Source organism: Panthera onca, chromosome B3 (genome assembly GCF_046562875.1).
Source record: "Panthera onca isolate mPanOnc1 chromosome B3, mPanOnc1 haplotype 2, whole genome shotgun sequence".
Taxonomy (NCBI): Eukaryota; Metazoa; Chordata; class Mammalia; order Carnivora; family Felidae; genus Panthera; species Panthera onca.
In genome coordinates, this window is record NC_138344.1 from 34,825,272 (window position 1) to 34,847,278 (window position 22,007).

Consider the following 22,007-nt stretch of genomic DNA (forward strand, 5'->3'; position numbering starts at 1 on the left):
AAAGTGGAATAAAGTTGCAGTATTTAAGAATCATATTTTAATTAAAAAATTTCTCTCAAATCAGCATTGTAATTAAATATCGCCAATTTGGTATAAATTATATTTTAATTTTTATGCTAATTTAAACATTGATGCAAGTCGTTTTGAAGAAGGGGCATGCAGGAAAAATTTTTAATCAACTATTCTTTTCCAAAAAGCAGAAGTCTGAGACTTTTGGTAACCGAATTCATCCATCCATCCATCCATCCATCCATCCATCCATCCATCTATAAATCCTGTATAATATTGTGCAAGGAACTCATTTTTAAAAGTTCTATTTATTTATTTAAGAGAGAGAGAGAGCCAGCAGGAACAGGGGAGGGGCAGAAAGAGAGGGAGAGAGAGAATCCCAAGCACGCTCTTTGCTGTCAGCCCAGAGCCTGACTAGGGGCTCAATCTCGGCAACTGTGAGATCATGACCTCAGCCTAAACCAAGAGTCAGATGCTAAACTGCCTGGGCCACCCAGGTGCCCTAGGAACTCATTTTTAAGATTAAATTTTTAAAAATACATGTTTTATCTACACTTATATCGATATAATTTTTATATAAAAATCAGGACTTACATAAAGATATATGAAATTGTAAAGATATTTTATGAAAATTCCAAATAGTACATTAAAAATATATAAAATAGGGGCACCTGGGTGGCTCAGTCGGTTAAGCCTCCGACTTCAGCTCAGGTCATGATCTCACGGTTTGTGGGTTCGAGCCCCACATCAGGCTCTGTGCTGACCGCTTGCTCAGAGCCTGGAGCCTGCTTCGGATTCTGTGTCTCCTTCTCTCTCTGCACCTCCCCCGCTCAGGCTTTGTCTCAAAAATAAATAAATGTTCCTCAAAATGTTCTTCAAAAATAAATAAATGTAAAAAAAAAAACTAAAAAAAAATATGTATATAAAATAATACACAATCATATGTAATATGAAATATAATATATGTAATAAGCTGTGTTTACATACAACTTTGTTAGAACATCTACCTATCCAGTATGGTGCCTATAGCCTTTCTTTTGGGATAATTTAAATCACTATAGTCCTTTTTTTTTTTTTTTTTTTTTTTTGAGAGAGAGAGAGAGAGAGAGAGAGCGAGGGCACATAGGACACAAGTGGGGGAGGGGCAGAGGGAGAGATAGACTCTTAAGCAGGCTCCCCACAACCCTGGGATCATGACCTAAGCCGAAATCAAGGGTTCAATGCTCAACCAACTAACCACCCAGGTGCCTCAGGTCAATAGTAATTTTAATTTAAGTAATTGTAAGATCATTGTTAAACGTGCATCATAAAGCTTGGGCCACTTACCAAGTGCATTTGAATATGAGATTTACCTTGAGTTATTTTATCTGCAATGTTTTTTCATTAGCAAAGATTGGCATGGAGTGTACCAGTCACATAATTTATCAGTAATTTAGTTATTCAATCCAGAGTATTTACTGATACCTTGCCAGAATTTAAAAATTCCCCTGAAGATCCGGAAGGCAAAAATTATAAGGAGAAAAAGTAAAAATTTCATTTAAATTCTATGGAGATAGTCTTTATCGGCCATATTTTCAACTCAAAAGCAAGAAGCTTTCTTTATCTACTTATTCAGGAGTGCTGGAATCTTGGGAGTCTTTGGCTCACTGTTTGTGCATATCCTGGTATCCTAGCCAAGATAAGAAAACCCCAAGGTCCAGGAAAGTTTACTGTGGAGTCAGACAGTTACTGATCCCTGAACCAAATGCTTTATGTTTATCTGGGCTCCAGGACAAGGAAGACTGTTTTTAAAAGAGGCAATCAAGAGCTTCTGCCTTTGAACCATGTGTACCTAGGGCCATTGATCTCATTAAAGCAAAGCCATTGGTATTTCTAGAGCTTTGTATAATCAAGACTTGATAACAGAAGTTATTTTTCACCAAATGAAACGTGTTGTTCTTTCTTTCTTTCTTTCTTTCTTTCTTTTTCTTTCAACATTAAACCTGGATTCAAAGAAATAACTGAGTATCTCAACTGCTTTTTTTAGGTGTAAGCTCAATTATGCCAAGGAAGTTGCTGACCATGCCCCTCCCTGTTCTTTTGCTCCCTTTTTCAATATTGAAACCCATGGCACATTTGGTGTGTTGTAGGTGAAAGGCAGTCTGTAAATGCCACGGAGGACAGAGAGATAGACAGAAAGCAGGCCTCTTTGGGAGATAGCTAGCAGACTTAACGATCGCTATAGCAGAGTGATAATTTCTCCATGGGAGAAATTAGAGAAGGTTCTGTAAGAGGGAACTGACATCCCTACAAGTTTTTGAGCTGAGTAACTAAGAAAACTCACACAAGTGCCTATGGTTCTAGGGAGCAGAAGCCACCCTTTCTTCCCACTTTTCTTCTTCTTACTCTAGATTTTCCAGAATGGGGTCATCGGAGAGCTGACTAGAGATGCAGATCGTTTTTAAATTAGTGCCAAAGATGACCTATTATTTATTTTTTAAAAGCTCTCTCATGCAACGTGTTTTAGTTTTATATGTGGCAAGAGAAAAGGGTGTGAGAACTGCCTCAGGTCTCACATTCCTGGGGCTGCTGTAGGAGTCGTGGCTGGGGGTGCCCTTCTTCATGACCCCATGGCCACACGTGGCTCTGGCAGCTATGCCCTGGCATCTGAGCCAGGAGACCATGGTTCCCTCCAAGGAATTTTGACGGGGCTTTGTTGGCTGAGTTCCCTGGGCTACCCGGAGTGGCAGGAAGCTCTAAAAGTGAGGAGGGAAGTCATTGGACACGAAGTTCATAACCGGAGTTTGTCTGGAAGATTTTCCTGTTTCAAAAGGGATCTTTTTATGTGTACACTTCTGATTTTGTGTGTCAGTTCTTTATGGTCCTAAGGAATGGTCTTCGTCGGCTTGTTGCCACTGTCATCAGATTGTTATCAGCAGTCATCTCCCAACTGTGCTCTCTGTACCTGCTCTGGCTGGTCCCCTCGGCATCCTCTTCCTCCCTGGTGTTCCTTGTCACCTGTGGGCACTCACTGAAGCTCCGTCCACTCTTGGATACCATCCCTTCATCCACATTTATCTCCTGCTTTTTCCCTTCCCTGAACACCACCCACATCCACGATCCTACTCTGCAGTTCAGTGAGTAGTCATTTGCCAGTTGAGCTGTACATGTTAGCTTTGTTCCCCGGTCTAGAACACAAGTTCCTTGACAACAGGGGTCAAGCGATAGGGGTGGTAAGGAGACTAACTTTGCCCGTTGGTATTATTTGAGAGCCTTTACATTAAAATGCTTTTCTAAACATCATTTCCCTTCCTGGCTTCATAAGTTGTAACACATAAGCAAAACAAAAGCTTTCATACAGATTCGGTATGGTAACAAATAAAAATCCATCCACGTTTGATAAGTGCCTTTTGCTCTGAAGGGAAGATAAAAATAAACCATAGTGATGATAGTGAACAAAACCAAACCTGTCTGGCCGAGTGCTAATAATAGTGACTTTACTTCATGTAGGGGGCTTCCAGATCAATATAAAAAGCCTCACTCCATATTCAAACCACTGCTATTTACTTAGCTGTTCTCAAACGGGAATAAGCAGACATCAGCTATCAAGTTTCTAGCCTGGAAAAATCCATAAAGGCCACTGGACACAGACACCGTGGGGACATCATACAGACAGTTCATAAAAATAACTTGCCCAACATTTTTGGAAACTGATGCAGGCTGGACTCGTGGCTGTGTCTGTTTCCTTTGCTTTATCCAGTAACAACAGAAAAGAAGCCAGTTACCAGGGCTATGAGAACTTGGATGCTACAGGAGATAGCCACTACTCCTACTCATAACCAGCGGGTTGCCAATCCTGTCCATGAATACTTGGAACAAACAACCGTTATGCACTGTAAAAGAATGCATCAATCCAGAGAGATTTATTGAGCACTTACCACTACGTGCTAAGTATCAAAAGGGATTCAAACATATATCAGTTATCCCCTAGTTTAAAGGAATTTGGAGTCTAGTAGCGAAATGCTTGTTCAGAACATATCTGTTAGTATCATAGGAGACCCAATTTAACCCGTTGGAGGATGGAGAGATCACTTTCAGTGGAGTGATCAGAGAAGGCTCTATGATAGAGGAGGGCACTTAGAACAGATGTATGATTTAAAAAACCTTTTTATTAAAGTATAGCACACACACTTAAAAGCGTACATCTCGTAAAGACTACAGGCTAACTGAATTTTCACAAATGGAACACACTAGTTACACAACCAGCGCTCTGGTTAGGTAACCAGATGGAATACTACAGTACTCCAGAAGCCACCTTGTGCCTTTGTCCAATCATTCCTGGAGGGAGTAGGATTTTGTTAGCTGAATGTAGATAGAAAGTCACTGGAGGAGGGAATAGCCTCATAAAGACGAGGAAATGGAAAGGCATGACCCATGTTTGCGGAATGAACTGAAGAGTAATTTGCTTGGAGCGTCAGATGGAGAACAGGGTTGAGCTCATGTTGTAGAGCTTTAAATGCCAAGTAAAGGAGTTAGATTTCATTCATTAGCTGCTGAAGGTTTTTGAGCAAGGGAGGAATATTTTGTTAAGACTTTTGAGGATGGCTGGTAATTTACCAGTGATGGGAAAGGTGAGACTGGAGGTTGGATGACTGGTTGGGAAACTTCTATAATATCCCGATATGGGATAATTTTGGCTTTGTAGTGGCAGGTGAAGACAGAGACACAACTGTCCACAGGCACCCTTATTAAGAGCCACCAAAAATTGAATGGTTGTGGATCTGAGGAAAGAGGAAGAGTCAAGAAAAGACAGAGACACAACTGTCCACAGGCACCCTTATTAAGAGCCACCAAAAATTGAATGGTTGTGGATCTGAGGAAAGAGGAAGAGTCAAGAAAAGACAGAGACACAACTGTCCACAGGCACTATTAAGAGCCACCAAAAATTGAATGGTTGTGGATCTGAGAAAAGAGGAAGAGTCAGGAAAAGACAGAGACACAACTGTCCACAGGCACCCTTATTAAGAGCCACCAAAAATTGAATGGTTGTGGATCTGAGGAAAGAGGAAGAGCCAAAGAAATTTCCTTTCATAGAACTAATTAAGGCAAAATTCACTGTTAATTACTTTTTTGTTAAGGGCTAACGCAATCTTTGAATGCTGCCTCTCCAAGAGAGCTCTAAAAAAAATTTTTTTTTAACAATATTTAAGTAAAACCTTGAGTTACTTCTAAGGAAATTCTAAAGGAAGCCACTGACCTTTCAGACAAAAAGAATCCATTGTTAGTCAGAAACATGGACTGTTTGTCTTTTCAAATGGGTGCCTGCTAGAATAAATATTTTGCTGGGAAAAATGGACCTTAATGATGATTGAAGATGTCATATTAAAAGCAAATTACTGGGTGTTGCTCACCTGCCTGTTTCTTCATCTTTCCTTCAAAACATTTTTTTCCTTTAAAAAAATGTTTATTTATTTGAGAGAGAGAGAGAGCAAGCGAGCAGGGGAGGGGCAAAGAGAGAGGGAGACACAGAACCCAAAGCAGGCTCCAGGCTTTGAGTGGTCAGCACAGAGCCTCATATGGGGGGCTTCAACTCATGAACCGTGAGATCATGACCTGAGCCGAAGTCAGATGCTTAACCGACTGAGCCACCCAGGCGCCCCTCTTCGTCCTTCCTTTAAATGATTCTCATTAATCCGAATTTCTGGACAGGATGAATTAATTCATTAGCTTTAGTGTATTTTTGCAGAAAATGAAAAATATTTTGAAGAAAAGGCCATGATATGTTTTCCTTTGGCAACTTCTTGTATCGCTTTGGCTATGTGGGTCATTTTTTTTTTTTTTTTTTTTTTAAATAAGTTAAAGTATCAAATCAGGCTTTGCTTCTTCCATCAGATCTTCCTTGAACTTAGACTGTAGAGCTGGGCTATCTATGTTGTCTCCTAGCAGCTGAGGCAAACTCTACATACTTTAGTGAGATTACCTGTTTTACTGTCTTACTCACTAGATTGTAAACTTCCTGGATGCAAAGCAACATATCATGTTTATTATTTTCCCTCTGGTAACTAGCTGTGTATAGTACTCCTTAAACATATGTGTGGGTTGAATGAATAAATGAATGGATTGGATTCAGAGAATTGTGATGTCTTAACAAAATCTGTGCAGACTGATCTAATAGATATTAAATACTTTTTGTTGGGGGGGGAGGAGGAAGGAGGACAATTACAGCTGAGAACCAAGAAATATATTACTATCCATATTAATTTATAAGTTTTTACCTGAAATAGTATTACTGAAAGCCTGGATTCTCATTGGAGGATCCAAGCTTTTTTCGTTTTCTTTTTTGGAGGAGTACAAACTAATTCAGTAGGCTAAGTAGGGAATACTAGAGCAGAGAGGGAAGATGAAGCGAGAAAGCAAAAAGTGTAGCAAAATGTGACTATATGGAACGCACTAGACCTTGTTTCCTCTTTTTTCCTTGGCACAGCACAAAGTGTTAGAGGTATACTTATTTCCCTTTCTCAAAAATTTCGGGGGCGCCTGGGTGGCGCAGTCGGTTAAGCGTCCGACTTCAGCCAGGTCACGATCTCACGGTCTGTGAGTTTGAGCCCCGCGTCAGGCTCTGGGCTGATGGCTCAGAGCCTGGAGCCTGTTTCCGATTCTGTGTCTCCCTCTCTCTCTGTCCCTCCCCCGTTCATGCTCTGTCTCTCTCTGTCCCAAAAATAAATAAACGTTGAAAAAAAAAAAATTAAAAAAAAAAAAATTTCGTCTCTCCCTTTTTCACCACTGTCTTTACCACTGTATTTTATTGATGCTCTCCCACTCTCTCTCCCCCGCCATTCCATCTTTCTCTCTAAAGCAGCAGGTTCTTCCCTCAACAAATAATTACTGACCATCTAACATTTACTGTAACGTCTTTCAAAGTCTGTTCTTAACTGTATGTTTTTCTGTAGCGCCCGCACCTTATTCCTTAGAGGCTGTGGTATGTTTCCGGAGTTTAGATGCGTGTGGTTGTTTCCAGGCACTGGGATTTGTGTAGTAAAACACCGGCCGACGGCAGGGAAGTTGAAAGCTGTGTGTTCTTCCTGGGACCAGACGAAAGAAAGGGAACTTAACTTGGGGAAAAGCACATGGGTAGGAGATGGGGGGCGGGGGCGGATCCGGCCAATACGCGAGCTGGCTTAGGTTGGACCCTCTGCTCTCTTTAGACCTGAGACCACTAAAGTAGGCAGGCACCGGTGGCCTGGAGACTGGTTCCCACGTCCTTCCAAGTAGCCACCGCTCACCTCCGCCGGTCCCGCGGCTGAAGTTCTAAACTTTTCTTCCAGCAGGGAGAGGAAGGGTGTTAAGAAGTTTGAAAGGGAAGTCCCGCCCCCTTCCCGGATTCCGATTGGCCGGAGCCGGCCCCACCCCCGCCAGGGCCGCGGGAGGATTGGCTGCGGAAGGGGAGCCCCACCGCAGGCCCGGAGCCGGGGGCAGCCGGGGGGCCCCCCAGGTGGCAGGTGGGGCCGGGACCGCCGGCGCCGCCTCCGTCGCCTCGCCGAGCGCTCGCAGCCCGCACCCTTGAAGGTTCGCGCGCGGCTCGGGCGCGCCGCGCCGCCAGGAGCCGGACTGCGAAGACTTGGCCATGAAGAGTCTCAAGTCCCGCCTGAGGAGGCAGGAGGCGTCCGGACCCGCGTCGTCCGGCGCCGCCGTCGCCACCGCCAGCGCGGTGAGTCCCATGGCCCGTGCGTGTCCTGGGCTGCCAGGGCTGCCGGCGCTGCCCTCCCGCGAGCCGCGGGGTCCTTTGCTCGGAAGCGCGCGCCGCCCTCCTCAGCCTCCTCTCAGCTCGTCCCTCTCCGTCGTCCCGGGGACTCCTCCTCCCTTGGGCCGGGGCTCGGCGTCGGCGCGGAGACCCTGGAGACCCTCCCCGTCGCCGCCACGGCACAGCCCCCGCCGCTCACCCCCAGGTCCCCGAAACTCCTGGATGAAACCCCGGCGCTCCGGGATTCAATCGGCCCCACTCCTCCCTCCATCCCGGGTTTCTGGCTCCCCTCTTCCCTGGCGACCCCGGCCCCTCCCCTCGCCCGGGGCTGGCCCGGTTCCCCACGCGCGTCCTGTCGGGCCGGGCCCGCGGGGGGCCGGGACGGGGGGACTAGCGCCCCACGATCCGGGTGGGCAGGGCAGCGGCCCGGGTGCCGGCCCGTCGCACTCCGCACCCTCCTCGGGTCCGATACTCCGAGGCCCAGGGGACGTCGGGTGCTGGCCGCCGTCGCTGTATCACTGGGGAAGCTGGATTTCTGAGTGAGGCGGACGGACTAGGGCGCAGATGCAGACAAAGCATCGTAGGGAGCGGTCCTGGAAGTGGTGGTGACGCTGGGAAGGTGGTGGTCCTGCGGGGCCGAGCTTCACCTGTGGGACAGACGTGCGGGGGGACAGGCGGGCGGCGCTCGGCAGCCCGGCCTCAGCGTGCAAGCTCACGAATACTCAGGGCCTCTCTCTAGTTGGCAGCAGATCAGAAATCTTGAGAAACAGCCTGACTGCAGATGTTGGGATTTGGATAATTTGGCAAGTCAGAAGAATGGCAGTGTCATCAAAATTCTGCGTTATTAAATGAAACGTTGCTTTAAAAAGTCGCGAAGAGTCAGAAACGTACACGAGATGGGATGCCCCAACTGCCCAGTTTGCCCAGTTGGAGTTACTAAAAAGGGCCTTTATAATGTGGCACAAATTGTACTAAATGATTCTATGTGCTTTTTATGAGAATACTATTTGATCTGCTTCTGGTTAGGAGTTAATTCAGAATTGTGGCTTTCTCTTCGCCTACTTCTGCGATGATTTTACTCGGTCTTAACAGGACATTGTGGCAAAACTAGGCTCTTTAATTTCCAGTTTAAAAAAAAAAGGAAAGTTATAGATGGCACGATACTTGATGATTTGAAGTTTAATAAAGCATGGACTTGTTTTATAAGCACATAAGAGATTTCTTTGCTTCACGTTGTTTTTTAAAATAATAATTGACAAATATTTAGTGATATCAGAGGTCACCGTAGTTAAAGATTAAACTTTTTTGTAGTGCAGGTTGCCTTTCAGCTTTGTAAAAGATAAGCTTTTCTATATTTATTTGCTGTATTTTCCCATTTTGTTTGGCTACAGATCCACATCCCACTGGGAGGTTTCTATACCTTAATTTTATCCTGTTTTCTCCTCTAGAAATGCAGAGTATTTAATTGTTATTGCTATTAGCCTGCCAGTTTGCATTTTATACATTTGGAACATGAAGTGCATCTCTCCAACCTTAAATCTTTAGTATTTACTAAACTGAGCATTCTTTTTCTTAAAATAGCATAAAAATAAAGAGAAATACATCGTATAAAAAAGACAGAATCTGCCTGCTTAGAAAACGTGAACATTTTGGGGCGCCTAGGTGGCTCAGTCGGTTAAGCATGCAGTTCTTGGTTTCAACTCAGGTCCCGATATCATGGCTCGTGAGTTTGAGCCCCGCTTCATGCTCCATGCTGACAGCGCAGAGCCAGCTTGGGACTCTCTCCCTTTCTTTGCCCCTTCCCTGCTTATGCGCTCTCTCTCTCTCTCTCTCTCTCAAAATAAATAAATAATAGAAAAGAAGAAGTGAGCATTTCTGTTTAAGTTAGACGTTAGAATAAATTTTGTAAAATAATTAAATGAAAATAAATGAGTGTGATGATGAATGACACCAAACCAAGATAGAATGAAATGAATGTACAGGAGAAATAGATTCCTTTTGCTTTCAATCTATACCATAATCCCAAATGTCAGTCAGATTTGATCACATGTGTATATATTGTTGGTGTTACCAGTTAATTGCATATTCCTTCAGAGTGTAGCACATACAAACAAATATGAATATAAATATTCACCCTTTATGGGAATGATAGCATACTGTACTTATTCTATATCATTTTTTTAATTGTAAATAATTAGGCCCAATCAGAGCTTCTCCATTCAGATCCTTGCTGTAATATGCAATGATGAATAAACCTGTGTATATTTCCAAGTCTGTGTGTGTATGTGCGTGTGTGTGCATGTGCGTGTACACTTGTAGGATCAGTTTCTAAAAGAATTGCTGGGTTAAAGGATACACGCATTTGTAATATTGAAGAATGTTAAATTTCCTTCCATACATCATGTACCCAATGTGTGAGAAATTATTTTTTCCATGCTTTTAAGAGCCTGCTGCATGTTTTCTTTCTTTCTTTCTTTCTTTCTTTCTTTCTTTCTTTCTTTCTTTCTTTTTTAAATCACAAAATTTTATTGAAAATCACTAAAGACCTAAATAAGGAGATAAATAACCATGTTTTGGAATGGAACACTCATTATCTTAAGAACATCAACTTTCAATTGGCCCATACATTCAATGCTATTCCAATCCAACTCCCAATAGATCTTTTCTCTTTTTCATGAACAGTTTATCCTTTGCATTTTTCTATTGGGTTGTTGATTTTTTAAATTCATTTGTACATACTTTATGTCATGGAAATTAGCCATTTTAGTAGGAGTAATATTTTTTCTTAGTTGGTTATTCATCTTAGGACTTTGTTTATGGTGGCTTTTGCTATGCAGAAAGTGGTTATTTTTATGCAATTCAGTTTATCAACCTTTTGTGACTTTTAGGTTTACATTATATTTTCATCTTTTTACTCTGTAATATTAAGCAAAAAAAAAAATGTACCTAATTTCTTTTAGTTTTTTAATTTGCTTCATTTTTAACATATAAGTGTTTGATCCATATAGAATAATCTGGTATAAGGCATATATATATGCGCATATATATATATATATATCTTGCTTCCCCCCCCTCCCTTTTACCCCCATGATTACCTAATTTGAATCTTAAAGCAGTCATTTGATTATCATGGTAATCATCATAATGTTCTCTGCACAACTTTGATTTGAGGAAGAAAAATCTTAACATGTGTATTTCATAAATCTTTTTCTTCTTGTATTTATTTAAGGTTATTTATTTGAAAGAGATGCATTAGCAATAGACTGAGGTATGTAAATATTTTATAGTATGTGAAATACAGATTATTACTAAGTTATATGTAGAAAAAGTCATTTAAAATATTTTGAATAGTACCATGGTTATAAATATGCCAATGAGTTTAGAGTTCACTCAACAGTGGTTATGTTTATATATATATATATATAAATGTAGTTCATAATTATAAATTGTGGGTAAAATACATTTGAGAGTTTGTCCTATATTAGATGAATCTGGAGATAGCTGCATCTTTTAATCATAAAATAAAACTATTTTTGTTGTTGACATTTATCTTAATCACTAAATTGGAGCTTCAGATTTCTGAAAGGGATAATTGAATGACTGTAAATGCTATTTCAAATCTAGTCAATTACATATGCAATTATATGTACAATTATGTATACATTTATGTGTACAGTGAGAATAGACTATTCCGGTTTCACCTAGTTCAGACTAGGAAAATTGAGTAATTAAAATTAAGAGACTGTATTTCCAGAACAGTCACAGTAACAAATACTGTTAACAGACATTTTGGAAGGGGGTTCCACCTAAACCGTACTTATTACACTTATCATTTGTAGTGGAGTAAATGCTGATTGTTAGTTATCTCTGATATGGGAGGTTCTGCAGTTAGTTTTCTGCTGTTTCTCTAGGCTACTCTGATTTGGGGGCAATGAATTTTATGAATGAGCAACCAAATATGTTCTAAAGCATCTTGTTAATATCTCAGTAACCTGAAAAAATATTGGTATTTCTAAACACATTTAGAGTTACAGATACAGCAACTGAAAAATATCTTCAAAAAATTCCTTTGATTCCCACTAAGAACACAAGTATGAGATGTTTAGAAAGTATAAAAGATTAAATTTTGTCTCAGTTATGATTTTGAGAAGCGTTTTCTGTTTTGGAGTACATTTGAAAAGATGTTAACATTATTGTTATAACAATGATTTTTGGGTAATGTGAATAGTAAGAATTAAGATCACAAATTGTTACATTTAAACTCATGATACTTAATTGAGCATTGTTTACTCAATTTCATTTAGGATACCAACCTTTATTTTTGTTGTTTTCTTTTAAAGATTTTATTTTATTTTTTAAAGTAATCTCCACACCCAACTGGAGATCAAACTCACGACCCTGAGATCAAGAGTTGCATGCTTCATGACTGAGCCAGTCAGGCGCCCCCTGGATGCCAACCTTTAATTAAAAACGCTTAACTTAATTAAAGTTTTGTTCAGACAATTTCCTAGAGTTATCCCTGCATTGCATTTCTTGTGGTTCTTGAAGGAAGATCACAATAAAGAAGACCTATTTTTATACTTTTGATTTTAACTCCAGGGGATCATGCTTATTTGAATTGCTGAATTTTATTATAATACTAAAGCAGACAGTTGAGTTGGTACACAGGGAATTCAAGAACTTAAATGATGAGTACTTAAGGATTTCTTTTTTAAGTTTATTTATTTATTTTGAGACAGAGAGAGACAAGTGGGGGAGGATAAGAGAGGGAGAGAGAGAATCCCAAGCAGGCTCTGCACTGTCCTTGCTGAGCCCAATGTGGGGCTCGAACTCACAAACTATGAGCTCATGACCTGAGCCAGAATCAAGAGTCAGAAGCCTAACTGATTGAGCCACTCAGGGACCTGAGTAGTTAAGGATTTTAATTACTTTTTTTAAAAGTTTATTTATTTGTTTTGCAAGAGGGTGGGGAGGGGCAGACAGCAAGGGAGAGAGAGAGAATCCCAAGTAGGCTCTGCACTGTCAGCTCAGAGCCTGATGAGGTGGGGGTCGGGGGGGCAGGGGTTGATCCCATGAACTGTGAGATCATGACCTGAGCGGAAACTAAGAGGCGCTTAACTGAGCCACCCAGGCGCCCCTTAATTGCTTATTAAATTTTTTTTTTTTTTAACGTTTATTTATTTTTGAGACAGGGAGAGATAGAGCATGAACAGGGGAGGGTCAGAGAGAGAGGGAGACACAGAATCTGAAACAGGCTCCAGGCTCTGAGCTGTCAGCACAGAGCCTGACGCGGGGCTTGAACTGACGGACCGCGAGATCATGACCTGAGCCGAAGCCGGATGCCTAACCGACTGAGCCACCCAGGCGCCCCCTTAATTGCTTATTAATAAGAGTGAAGTAATGATTGTAAATCTTTGTTTATTGTGCACGATACACATTTTTCAAATTTAAAATTATTAGTTCAGGAATTGGACCCTATTTAGTTTGGAAAACGTTGATGGAACACATAAGTTAGGCTCAAGAGTGAATTATAATTAAGTCCTCCGTGAAGAAATAGGTAATTCCAAGTTGGAAGCAGAAAATGCGTAAGTGGAGCCTGGAATCCTCTGTCACACTAGAAAGCAGGGAGGCTATCAAAGGTTCGGACTCAGGAGCCAACTTGAAGAGGTTCCCATGTGGCCAGTGCTGGGACAGTTCCATAATCAATAAGGATAATGTGGCAGTGTACTAGTCTTTAAATCTGTGCATTCATAATAATGATTACAAAACAAAGAGAAACTTGTCACTTTTGGAGGATGTTAGGGAGCCGATGTATTCTTTTAAGAACCAGAAAATAAAGACAAAGAATGAAGTATGATACTTTTCCTTAAGCCAACCAAGTATTTGATGAGGGAGGTTTCTTTTTTATACAAGGTGTTTTCATCCCAGCTAATAGATGAAGTTGGGATGATGGAATTGGTATATGTCATAGTTTCCCAGCTCCTATTGAATTGATGGATCTAGAGCACAGACAGTGATTATCAGTGGCTACTAAGGTCTCAAAGGGAAAGACAACCAGATGGGTTGTTGTCTATTTCTCCTGATAGAAATATTCATGACTACCTATGAATAGTCTTGCCCAAAGAGCCTCCATTTAACAGAAAATACAGGTATAGAGCAACATGGGGATGCAGTGAATGTAATTGTGATCATGGGAAACCCTTAGAACAAATGGCTTAGTTTCTTCAAAAGTAAATTATAATAAGAAAAAAAATGGAGAAATCTGGAGATTAAAAGAGATTTAGGAGACATATTAACCAATTGCAATGATATACTTCATTTGGACCCTGATTAATCATAAAAATAAAATGAGGCAATGTAAACACCACCGGGATAAGTGATGGCATTGTGGAACCATTACCTAAAAAGATTTAAATGTGATAATGGTAGCGATGTGGTTGTGTTTGCAAAGAGTTTTTATCTTTCAGAGAAACATTTAGAAGTATATTATTTACAGATGAAACCATGTGAAGTCTGGGATTTGTTTCCAAATAATCTGTGAGTGGGCGGGTGGGAGAAGTGAGTAGTAGGGGGTAGAGTTGAAACAGGGTTGGTCATGAATTCATTGTTGTGGTTGGCTGGTTCATGATACTGTTGTATTTACTTTTGTGATACTATTGTATTTTGTGTCTGTTCTAAAAATTCCGTAATGAGAAAGATCTAGTCACAGCCTTCAAAAGTTTTAAGAGCCAGACATATAATACGGTATGTTAAAAGCCAGGGAGTGATAGAGGTGTATATAAATTGCCGTGGGTGCACAGATATGTAGGGTGGAGGAGGAGGAGGTGAAAAGGTGAAGCTTGAGCCTGGGCCAGATAGACAGTTTGAAGGGTTGTCCAGGCGAAAGAACAGCAAACGCAGTGGTGTAGAGCTGTGAAATTCCATAGTGCATTGAGGGAGCATCAGACGTGGAAAGGAACCTTGGTGTTACCATAGAGGGTGGCGCAGATGAGGTACGGATGAAAATTTCAGAGTAAGGAGCTGGAGGGTGGCAGCTAGAGGGGAATAAAGGAAAGCTTTTATTTTTTGTTAACTTGAATTAAGAATTTGAATTCCTGGGCGCCTGGGTGGCTCAGTCCGTTGAGAGTCTGACTTCGGCTCGGGCCTTGGTCTCACAGCTTGTGAGTTCGAGCCCCACGTCGGGCTCTGTGTTGACAGCTCAGAGCCTGAAGCTTGCTTCGGATTCTGTTGCTCTGCTCCTCTTGCTCTGCTCCTCCCCCCTGCTCATGCTGTCTGTCTCTCTCTCTCTCTCTCAAGAATAAAGAATTTGAGTTCCTTGACAAGTTTAAGTCCTTGTTCAGACAGATTTCTCAATTGGTAAAATTTCATGTGAAGAAATTATTGTATAGGTAGGAGTTAACAAGTTTATCCTTCTTTTCTTTCCTGCTTAGAATGAGCTAATAGCCAGCAACATACTTGGTAAAGAAATCTACATCCAAGAATATTCAACTTAAACATTACAACTCCTGTGTTTCATCTCTATCATATTAGAAGACTTAAGTGTCCTGTTAGCAATCATGCAAACATTTGCCTTGACACCTAAGGCATATAATAAATTGTCGAAAATTTCCACCTGCTTGAGCTTAGTTATATAAGAGCGATCAAATTGATTTCTGTAGGAAATTTGCCAAAAAATGATGGTTGAAATGCACTTCCTGAAGTTATAAACAGAATGGCAGGATAATATACACTTGATGCCTCCTTATTCTGAATCATAAAATAATTAAAAGCTTTATGTAGCTTTTCTCTTCTAGGCTTAAATATATAACACAAAAACACAAGAAAAGAATTACCCTTTTGTAGTCACAAGAACAGTTTTGTCTGTTGGATTTTTGTTAGCCTCGGAAGTCTTGACTATTACGAACATTGATGAATTTATTTCAGAATGGTATAGTCTCCAAAGTGATGTGCAGAAGATGAGCCATGATAGTTACTAAAGCTGTGGTGAAGGATGAGATGGGATGAACTGTATAATCGAATCAGACCTGGCAAGTGCCCTGGAGGGAGAATAAGTGTATGACTGAAGCAGTCAAGATAAGTGACTGCCTATTGTTTTAAAAACCTTCCCCTCCCCGTGGCCTAAGAGTCATACATGTTCAGTATAGAAAACAAAATACAGTTGAAGATAAAGAATAAAATAAGTCACCCGCAATGCTTTTTACTATGCCATAAGCCACTGGTCATGCTCTTTTTAAAGATTGCATATTGCCTCTTTATTATTCAATCAGAATTTAATTATCTTGATAACAGTGATGATACATGTATCATTTTTTGGATCATCTTTGATTCTGATAAGCTTTGTACTTAAAATTATAAGTAATTTGAAATGATTTGAGCGGATACAAATGTCCCACCAGGAATACTTAGCAAATACTAGTCAATTACGTAAAAAGAGATTATTGATAAGAAATCCAAGTGCCAATAGGCAATATGTACTGAGCGTGTATGTCCCGGCATTGTTTAAAGTGTTTTGCATTAGCTTACTTAATCCTGACAGCAACCCTAAGGAGTGGGTACTATTGCTGTCATTTTACAGACAAAATTAAGTAATTTGCGTGCCTAAGGTGTCATAGCTAATAAGTAAGTGGACATCAGGTAACCTGACTCTGGAACTCATGTTTTTAACCATGTGAACTGATAGGATTTCCAAGAGATGGCATTTGAATCTTAAACCATGTATGTACCGAAGAAAATGAGAGAGAGGAAGGTTTAGAGGGAAGGAAGGCCTTTTACGCTAAGTCTCAAAACCAATTTGTGTTCCTTCCAGCAGTGTAGAAATTGTTGCATTCACTACACCCTTCCAAAATGGGCACTATCATTTAAACCCATTTGTCGACCTGATCGGAAAAAAATTACAGCTTTAATCTGTGTTTTTGATTGCTAGGGAGTGTGAACATATTTCTAGGCTTATTGCCACTTTTAGTTTTTGTACTTAATTTTGTGATAATTGATACATTAAGAATCTTGGATTTTTTACATTCACTGTGGAGTGTAACTGGTGGTATAAAAGTCTTTAATTTGTCCTATTCAACTTTTGTCTTGAATTCTACTTTGTCATATTTTGTGATATTATCCCTTTTTGCTTTTGCGTGTGTGTGTGTGTGTGTGTGTGTGTGTGTGTGTCTTTGCCCAACATATTATCCTATCATTCTTGGTTTTAAATATTTTGGAGGACAAATTGGTGAAGCAAGATCTGAGAATCCAGTAGAACTAAAAATTGTGGGCTTACTAGCTGGAGGTGTGTGCACACAAGTGTGTACCATAGGGTATATACTTTCTTGGCGGGGGAGGATGATATGTTTTTAATACTGACCTTATTGATATGTTGTCAAGGTTTGACAAATTAACATTTTATATTTAAAAAAGCACTTTATGACATATCGACATTCATGGCAATGGCTAAGTAGATAAATGTGGAAAAGGGAGTGTTTTCTTAGCCTCAGAAAAGCCAAATTGTGGGCCAAAGAATGTCCACTCATACCTCTTGAAACCTTGTCTGAGGCAGTATGGAGGCAGGACAGTGTGTCCGCCCACTTGGGTTTGAATCTTGCTGCCCCTTTGTGACCTTGGACAAGTTACTTAAATATATTTGTTTCCTCATTTGGAAAGTGGGATTATTAATTAAAGTTAAGAACTCAATAAATGTTAGTTCTTATTATTACGAACTGAAAAATCTCACCAAAGGTCTTTCCATTTTTACCCTTATAACCAGCTGAACGGCAGTTTTCCTGATCTTTTCCTTTCCAATTAATACATGCCCTTGTGGACTTTTAGATCTGGATCTTCAAAGGACCATCTGCTCCAGTCTCTTGCCCCTAAGGATATAAGTGGTGTCTCTATGTTTTACTTATTGAAAAACCAAACAAACAATGTTTCTGAGGGATGAGAAGATGAGGAAGATAGGAGGCTGGAAGTCGGGAGGGGGAATTCTTTAAACACATGCTACAAAGTACTAACTGCTGTGACAGGGGAATGGGTCTCTGCGGTCTCCGTGCGGATCCCGTCTGGGGCTGAGGAGTCCGTGCAGGTGTTTTCCTGCAGGATGAGCCTGCTGCTGCTGCTTTTTGAAACTTGGAGGTGAGATTCACACAACACAAAGTTAATCAGTCACAAAGTGAACAACTCGGTGTCATATAGGGTGTTCCCAGTGTTGTGTAACTGCCATCTCTGTCTAGTTCCAGAACGTTTTCGTCACCCCAGAAGGAAACCCTGTACCCATGAAGCAGTTGCTTATGTGATCCAGGAAAGGAAGAAACTGCTCTCTGAGGCAACAGCAAGAGAGCAAAGGCACGGGGCAGAAAAGTGTCAAGAGTGGGGGAAGAGGGCAGCTGGTTTGTCAGTTTAGCTTTGGTGGCTCCTAGAATGGGTAATAGGTGGGGGGATTGAGTAGGAGATAGGCAGGAGGGGAAGTTGGGACTAAATCTCGGAATGGCTTAAAATACGCCATATTTTAAGAGTGTTGGACTTTGTCCTGTGTATTCAGAATTTGGGAATCACACGATCAACTATGCTTCGGATGGATTACTTGATAGGCCTGTTTAGGAGGGATTGTAGGGGCTCAAGCTTGGCGGGCGGGTGGATGGTTCATGAGGCTGTCACCGTAGTGTAGGCAGGAATCCCCGAGGGCCCAAATCCTTACAGTGCTGTAAGGGAGAGAGAGGAGGGCACTGTTAGAGACATGGTATCTGAGACCCAGAGAAGTTGTGACTTGTTAAAGTCACAGTCAACAGACAAGAGCCCTTGTTTGCTGGCCCTCAGCGAGCCCCAGTGAGTCCCCCAGGGCATGATGCAGTGTGTGGGAGGCATAGTCCCTGACCAGAGGTAATTGTGTGCTAGAACACTGCCTGTGTCTTCTTGTAGGCCAGCAAGTTGGCATTGTTTTAAAGTGAGCTTGATTTATAACCAGTTTGGACGAATAGCTCAATATTCTGATGATGCTATTTGCAAAATACTTTTGAAAGTTTAATTTGCTATTCTAATAATCTTTATAGGCACAGATTTTGAGCACATATCTAATTTGTGCTAATAAAAGTTTTCTCCAACTTTTATTATGAAAATTTGAAATATAAAATAGTACAGTGGATTAGGATCTACTTGCTCATTACTTAGATTCAAGAGTCAAAATTCTGCTGTATTTGCTCTATCTATCTATATGTAATATATACACACATTTTTCATTAAGTCTCTTGAGAGTTGCAGACATTATATTTTACCTTTAAATACTGTAGCATCCATCACTTAAGGATAAGATGTCTTCTTATCTATGATATAATACTGATATTTTAAAGGAGTTTGTGACCACTAAACCAGCCCTGTAAGAAATATTAAGGGGGACTCTTTGAGGGGGCAAAAGATGAAAAAAAAATACATATATATATATATATATATACATATATATATACATACATACATATATATATATATATATATATACATACATATGTATGTATGTATATACGTATATACGTATATACATACATATATATACTTGTATATATATGTATGTATATACGTATATACGTATGTATATACGTATATACATACATTTGTATATATATGTATGTATATACGTATATACATACATATATATATTTGTATATATATGTATGTATATATATGTATACATATATATATATGTATGTATATATATATATATATATATATATGTATGTATGTGTATATATATATATATAAATAAATACCAAAAGCAACAAAAGGTTAGAAAGGACCAGAAAACACCACCAGAAACTCCAACTCTACAAGCATCATAATGGCAATAAGTTCATCTTTCAGTACTCACTCTAAACGTCAATGGACTCAATGCTCCAGTCAAAAGACATAGGGTAACAGAATGGATAAGAAAACAAGACCCATCTATATGCTGTTTGCAAGAGACCCACTTTAGACCTAAAGACACCTACAGATTAAAAATAAGGGGATGGAGAACCATCTATCATGCTAACGTTCAACAAAAGAAAGCTGGAGTAGCCATACTTATATCAGACAATCTAGACTTGAAAGACTGTATCAAGAGATGCAGAAGGGCATTATATCATTTTTTTTCATTTCTTGTATTGTTGCTTTTGGTTTCTTATATTGGTCTATTTCATAAGAATTTTTATCAAAATCAATGCTTTTGTTTGACATAAATTATTCTATGATTTTCCTTTTCCTTGTGTAAATAGAAGGAAAATGTGATGCAGTTTTAGAAGCATCTTTCATTTTAGTGTCATACCATATAAGTAGAGATATTCTATAGGCAGAAGATCAGGATTAAGAAGATGTCCGAAAATCTTGGTTTGAGTCCAGGCGCTGCGATTGAAAAGCTCTGTGAACTTGGACAAGTTACTTTGGAAGTTCCAATTCTTTCTCTTGTAAGGTGGGGATAATTTTACTTGCCTTTCTACCCTATCAGAGATTATAGGTAACTAAAAAGAATGCCAACATTTTGGAAGCTGTACAACAATGTAAATAGAAATTTCAGCAGTGGTTGTTATCTGTCAGTTAAAACAATTACATTAGTTTTTGTTAGGTGTACCTAAAATTGTACTGATCCTATTCTGAAAATATAGAAAGCATTGCTCACATCTTGACGGGGTGAAGAGTAAAGTTTATTGTTTATATGTGGAATGAAAAGACCTTCTGAATTCTAATTTGAATTGCTTTTTTCTAATGTTTGCATGAATAGAGAATAAGACTAAGAAAAGTACAACTTTTGTTTTTGTACAAGGGGATTTTGAGTTGGTTAGCTGAATTTAAAAATACACTTGCAAGGGAGAAGTCTTTGTCAGGTTACAAAATACGTATTTTTCCCCACTGAACTTTCCTGGAGTAACACAATGAATGACTACTTTGCAGGCTGTGGAGAAAAGGGCACTGCAGTAAGAGTTGAAACTATGGCTAGTATTTTGTATTTCTGACCGTCACAGGCTTCTCATTCCAGGGGTATCTCTCACAGCTATCAACATGTTCTTTCTGCTGTTAGTACCAATAGGCAGGATCCTGGCTCTTTTTTTTTTTTTTTTTTTTTTTCTGGAGACAAGACTTTGGAATTCTATTGAGGGACACGCTACTTATATATTTGCCACTGTATAGGTTATAATTACTTTGAGACTAAAAATTTCAGCACAGTTCAGTTCCCCCACTATTTAGCAGATTTGGTCTTCACAGTTTCATTGCCTGCCCTCAATTTTTTGGTGTCACTTCTAGGAGCTGTTATCCGAGCTCCCTTGCAGACTGCCCCAGAATTTTTAGCTCAAGAGTAGCTGAGATTTAGAAAGACTTTCTTCTCTGCCTAGGGGGAAGAATTTCCTGAAGGCCACAAACGTATTTATGATCTGTTACATTGTATTTTCATTCAAAAATATTTATTTAGCACTGACTATATGTCAGGTTCTTTTCCTCCCTCCCTTCCTCCCTTCCTTCCTCCCCTCTTCTTTTCTCCTTTCTTTTTCTCCTCTCTTTCGCCTTGCCCGCCTTCTTTTTCCTCCTCTTCCTTCCCTTCCTCCTTTCTCTTTCCTCTTCCTTTTTTCTTTCTTCCTCCTCCTTTCTCTTTCCTCCTCCGTCTTCCTCCTTTCTCTTTCCTCCTCCTCCTTTCTCTTTCCTCCTCCTCCTTTCTCTTTCCTCCTCCCTCTTCCTCCTTTCTCTTTCCTCCTTCTCTTTTCTCTTTCCTCCTCCTCCTCCACCACCTGATTTGTGTGGTGCCGATGGGAACTATCTTAAACCAAAGTCAGTCAGCTGAATCCTTCCTGAGAGGCCCTGCCAGCCTGATCCCAGGGTCATATCCTTAGTCCTAGTTTTTGTTAATGAACTTTGGATGGAATAATCTATATATGAGCTAGTTTTTTATTTGGCCTATTTACCTCTCCTCCAATCTGCATATTTAGAATCAAACTGGAGTTTTGTGTTATGGAAATTGTCACTGGTTTCAGAGTTCTTTGCTTCTGTTTTCCCCAGGCATTATGATTTAGCACTAAAGTGGCACTAACCTTTATTTCCACTTTAATGGTTCATTATTTCCTAAATGTTCAACCTTTTGTTGTGACTAGAACACTGGCCCCCAGAGAGGTGACAATTTTGCAAAAACATGTTTCTTTTTTTGAACTTCAGCTCACTTTTTTATTTAACTAATTTCAGAATTCATGTAATTTTCCCCCAAGTTTTAAAATAACTTTACACTTTATTTCTTTAATACATTTAAATATTTGATTTTTAGAGTTAGAAAGGACCTTTCAGGTTT

The 22,007-nt window shown here is 40.0% G+C and overlaps 1 protein-coding gene and 1 long non-coding RNA gene across 4 annotated transcripts in view; one reads left to right on the forward strand and one right to left on the reverse strand.

The window, feature by feature from the left end:
- Positions 1-7,372, reverse strand: part of LOC145715556 (uncharacterized) — a 31,444-nt gene extending 24,072 nt beyond the window's left edge. Inside the window, exons 1-2 of one of the 3 annotated variants that reach the window (XR_014137792.1) lie at positions 7,272-7,372; positions 6,948-7,070 (exon numbers count right to left, since the gene is read on the reverse strand). This is a non-coding gene — a long non-coding RNA (uncharacterized LOC145715556). The remainder of the gene's footprint in view (positions 1-6,947; positions 7,071-7,271) is intronic. The other 2 variants (XR_014137793.1, XR_014137794.1) reach the window with 2 other exon arrangements.
- Positions 7,373-7,496: 124 nt separating this feature from the next.
- Positions 7,497-22,007, forward strand: part of UACA (uveal autoantigen with coiled-coil domains and ankyrin repeats) — a 94,739-nt gene continuing 80,228 nt past the window's right edge. The window contains exon 1 of the mRNA XM_060618139.3: positions 7,497-7,696. Coding sequence (XP_060474122.1) covers positions 7,613-7,696 — 84 coding nt within the window. The 5' untranslated portion in view covers positions 7,497-7,612. The remainder of the gene's footprint in view (positions 7,697-22,007) is intronic.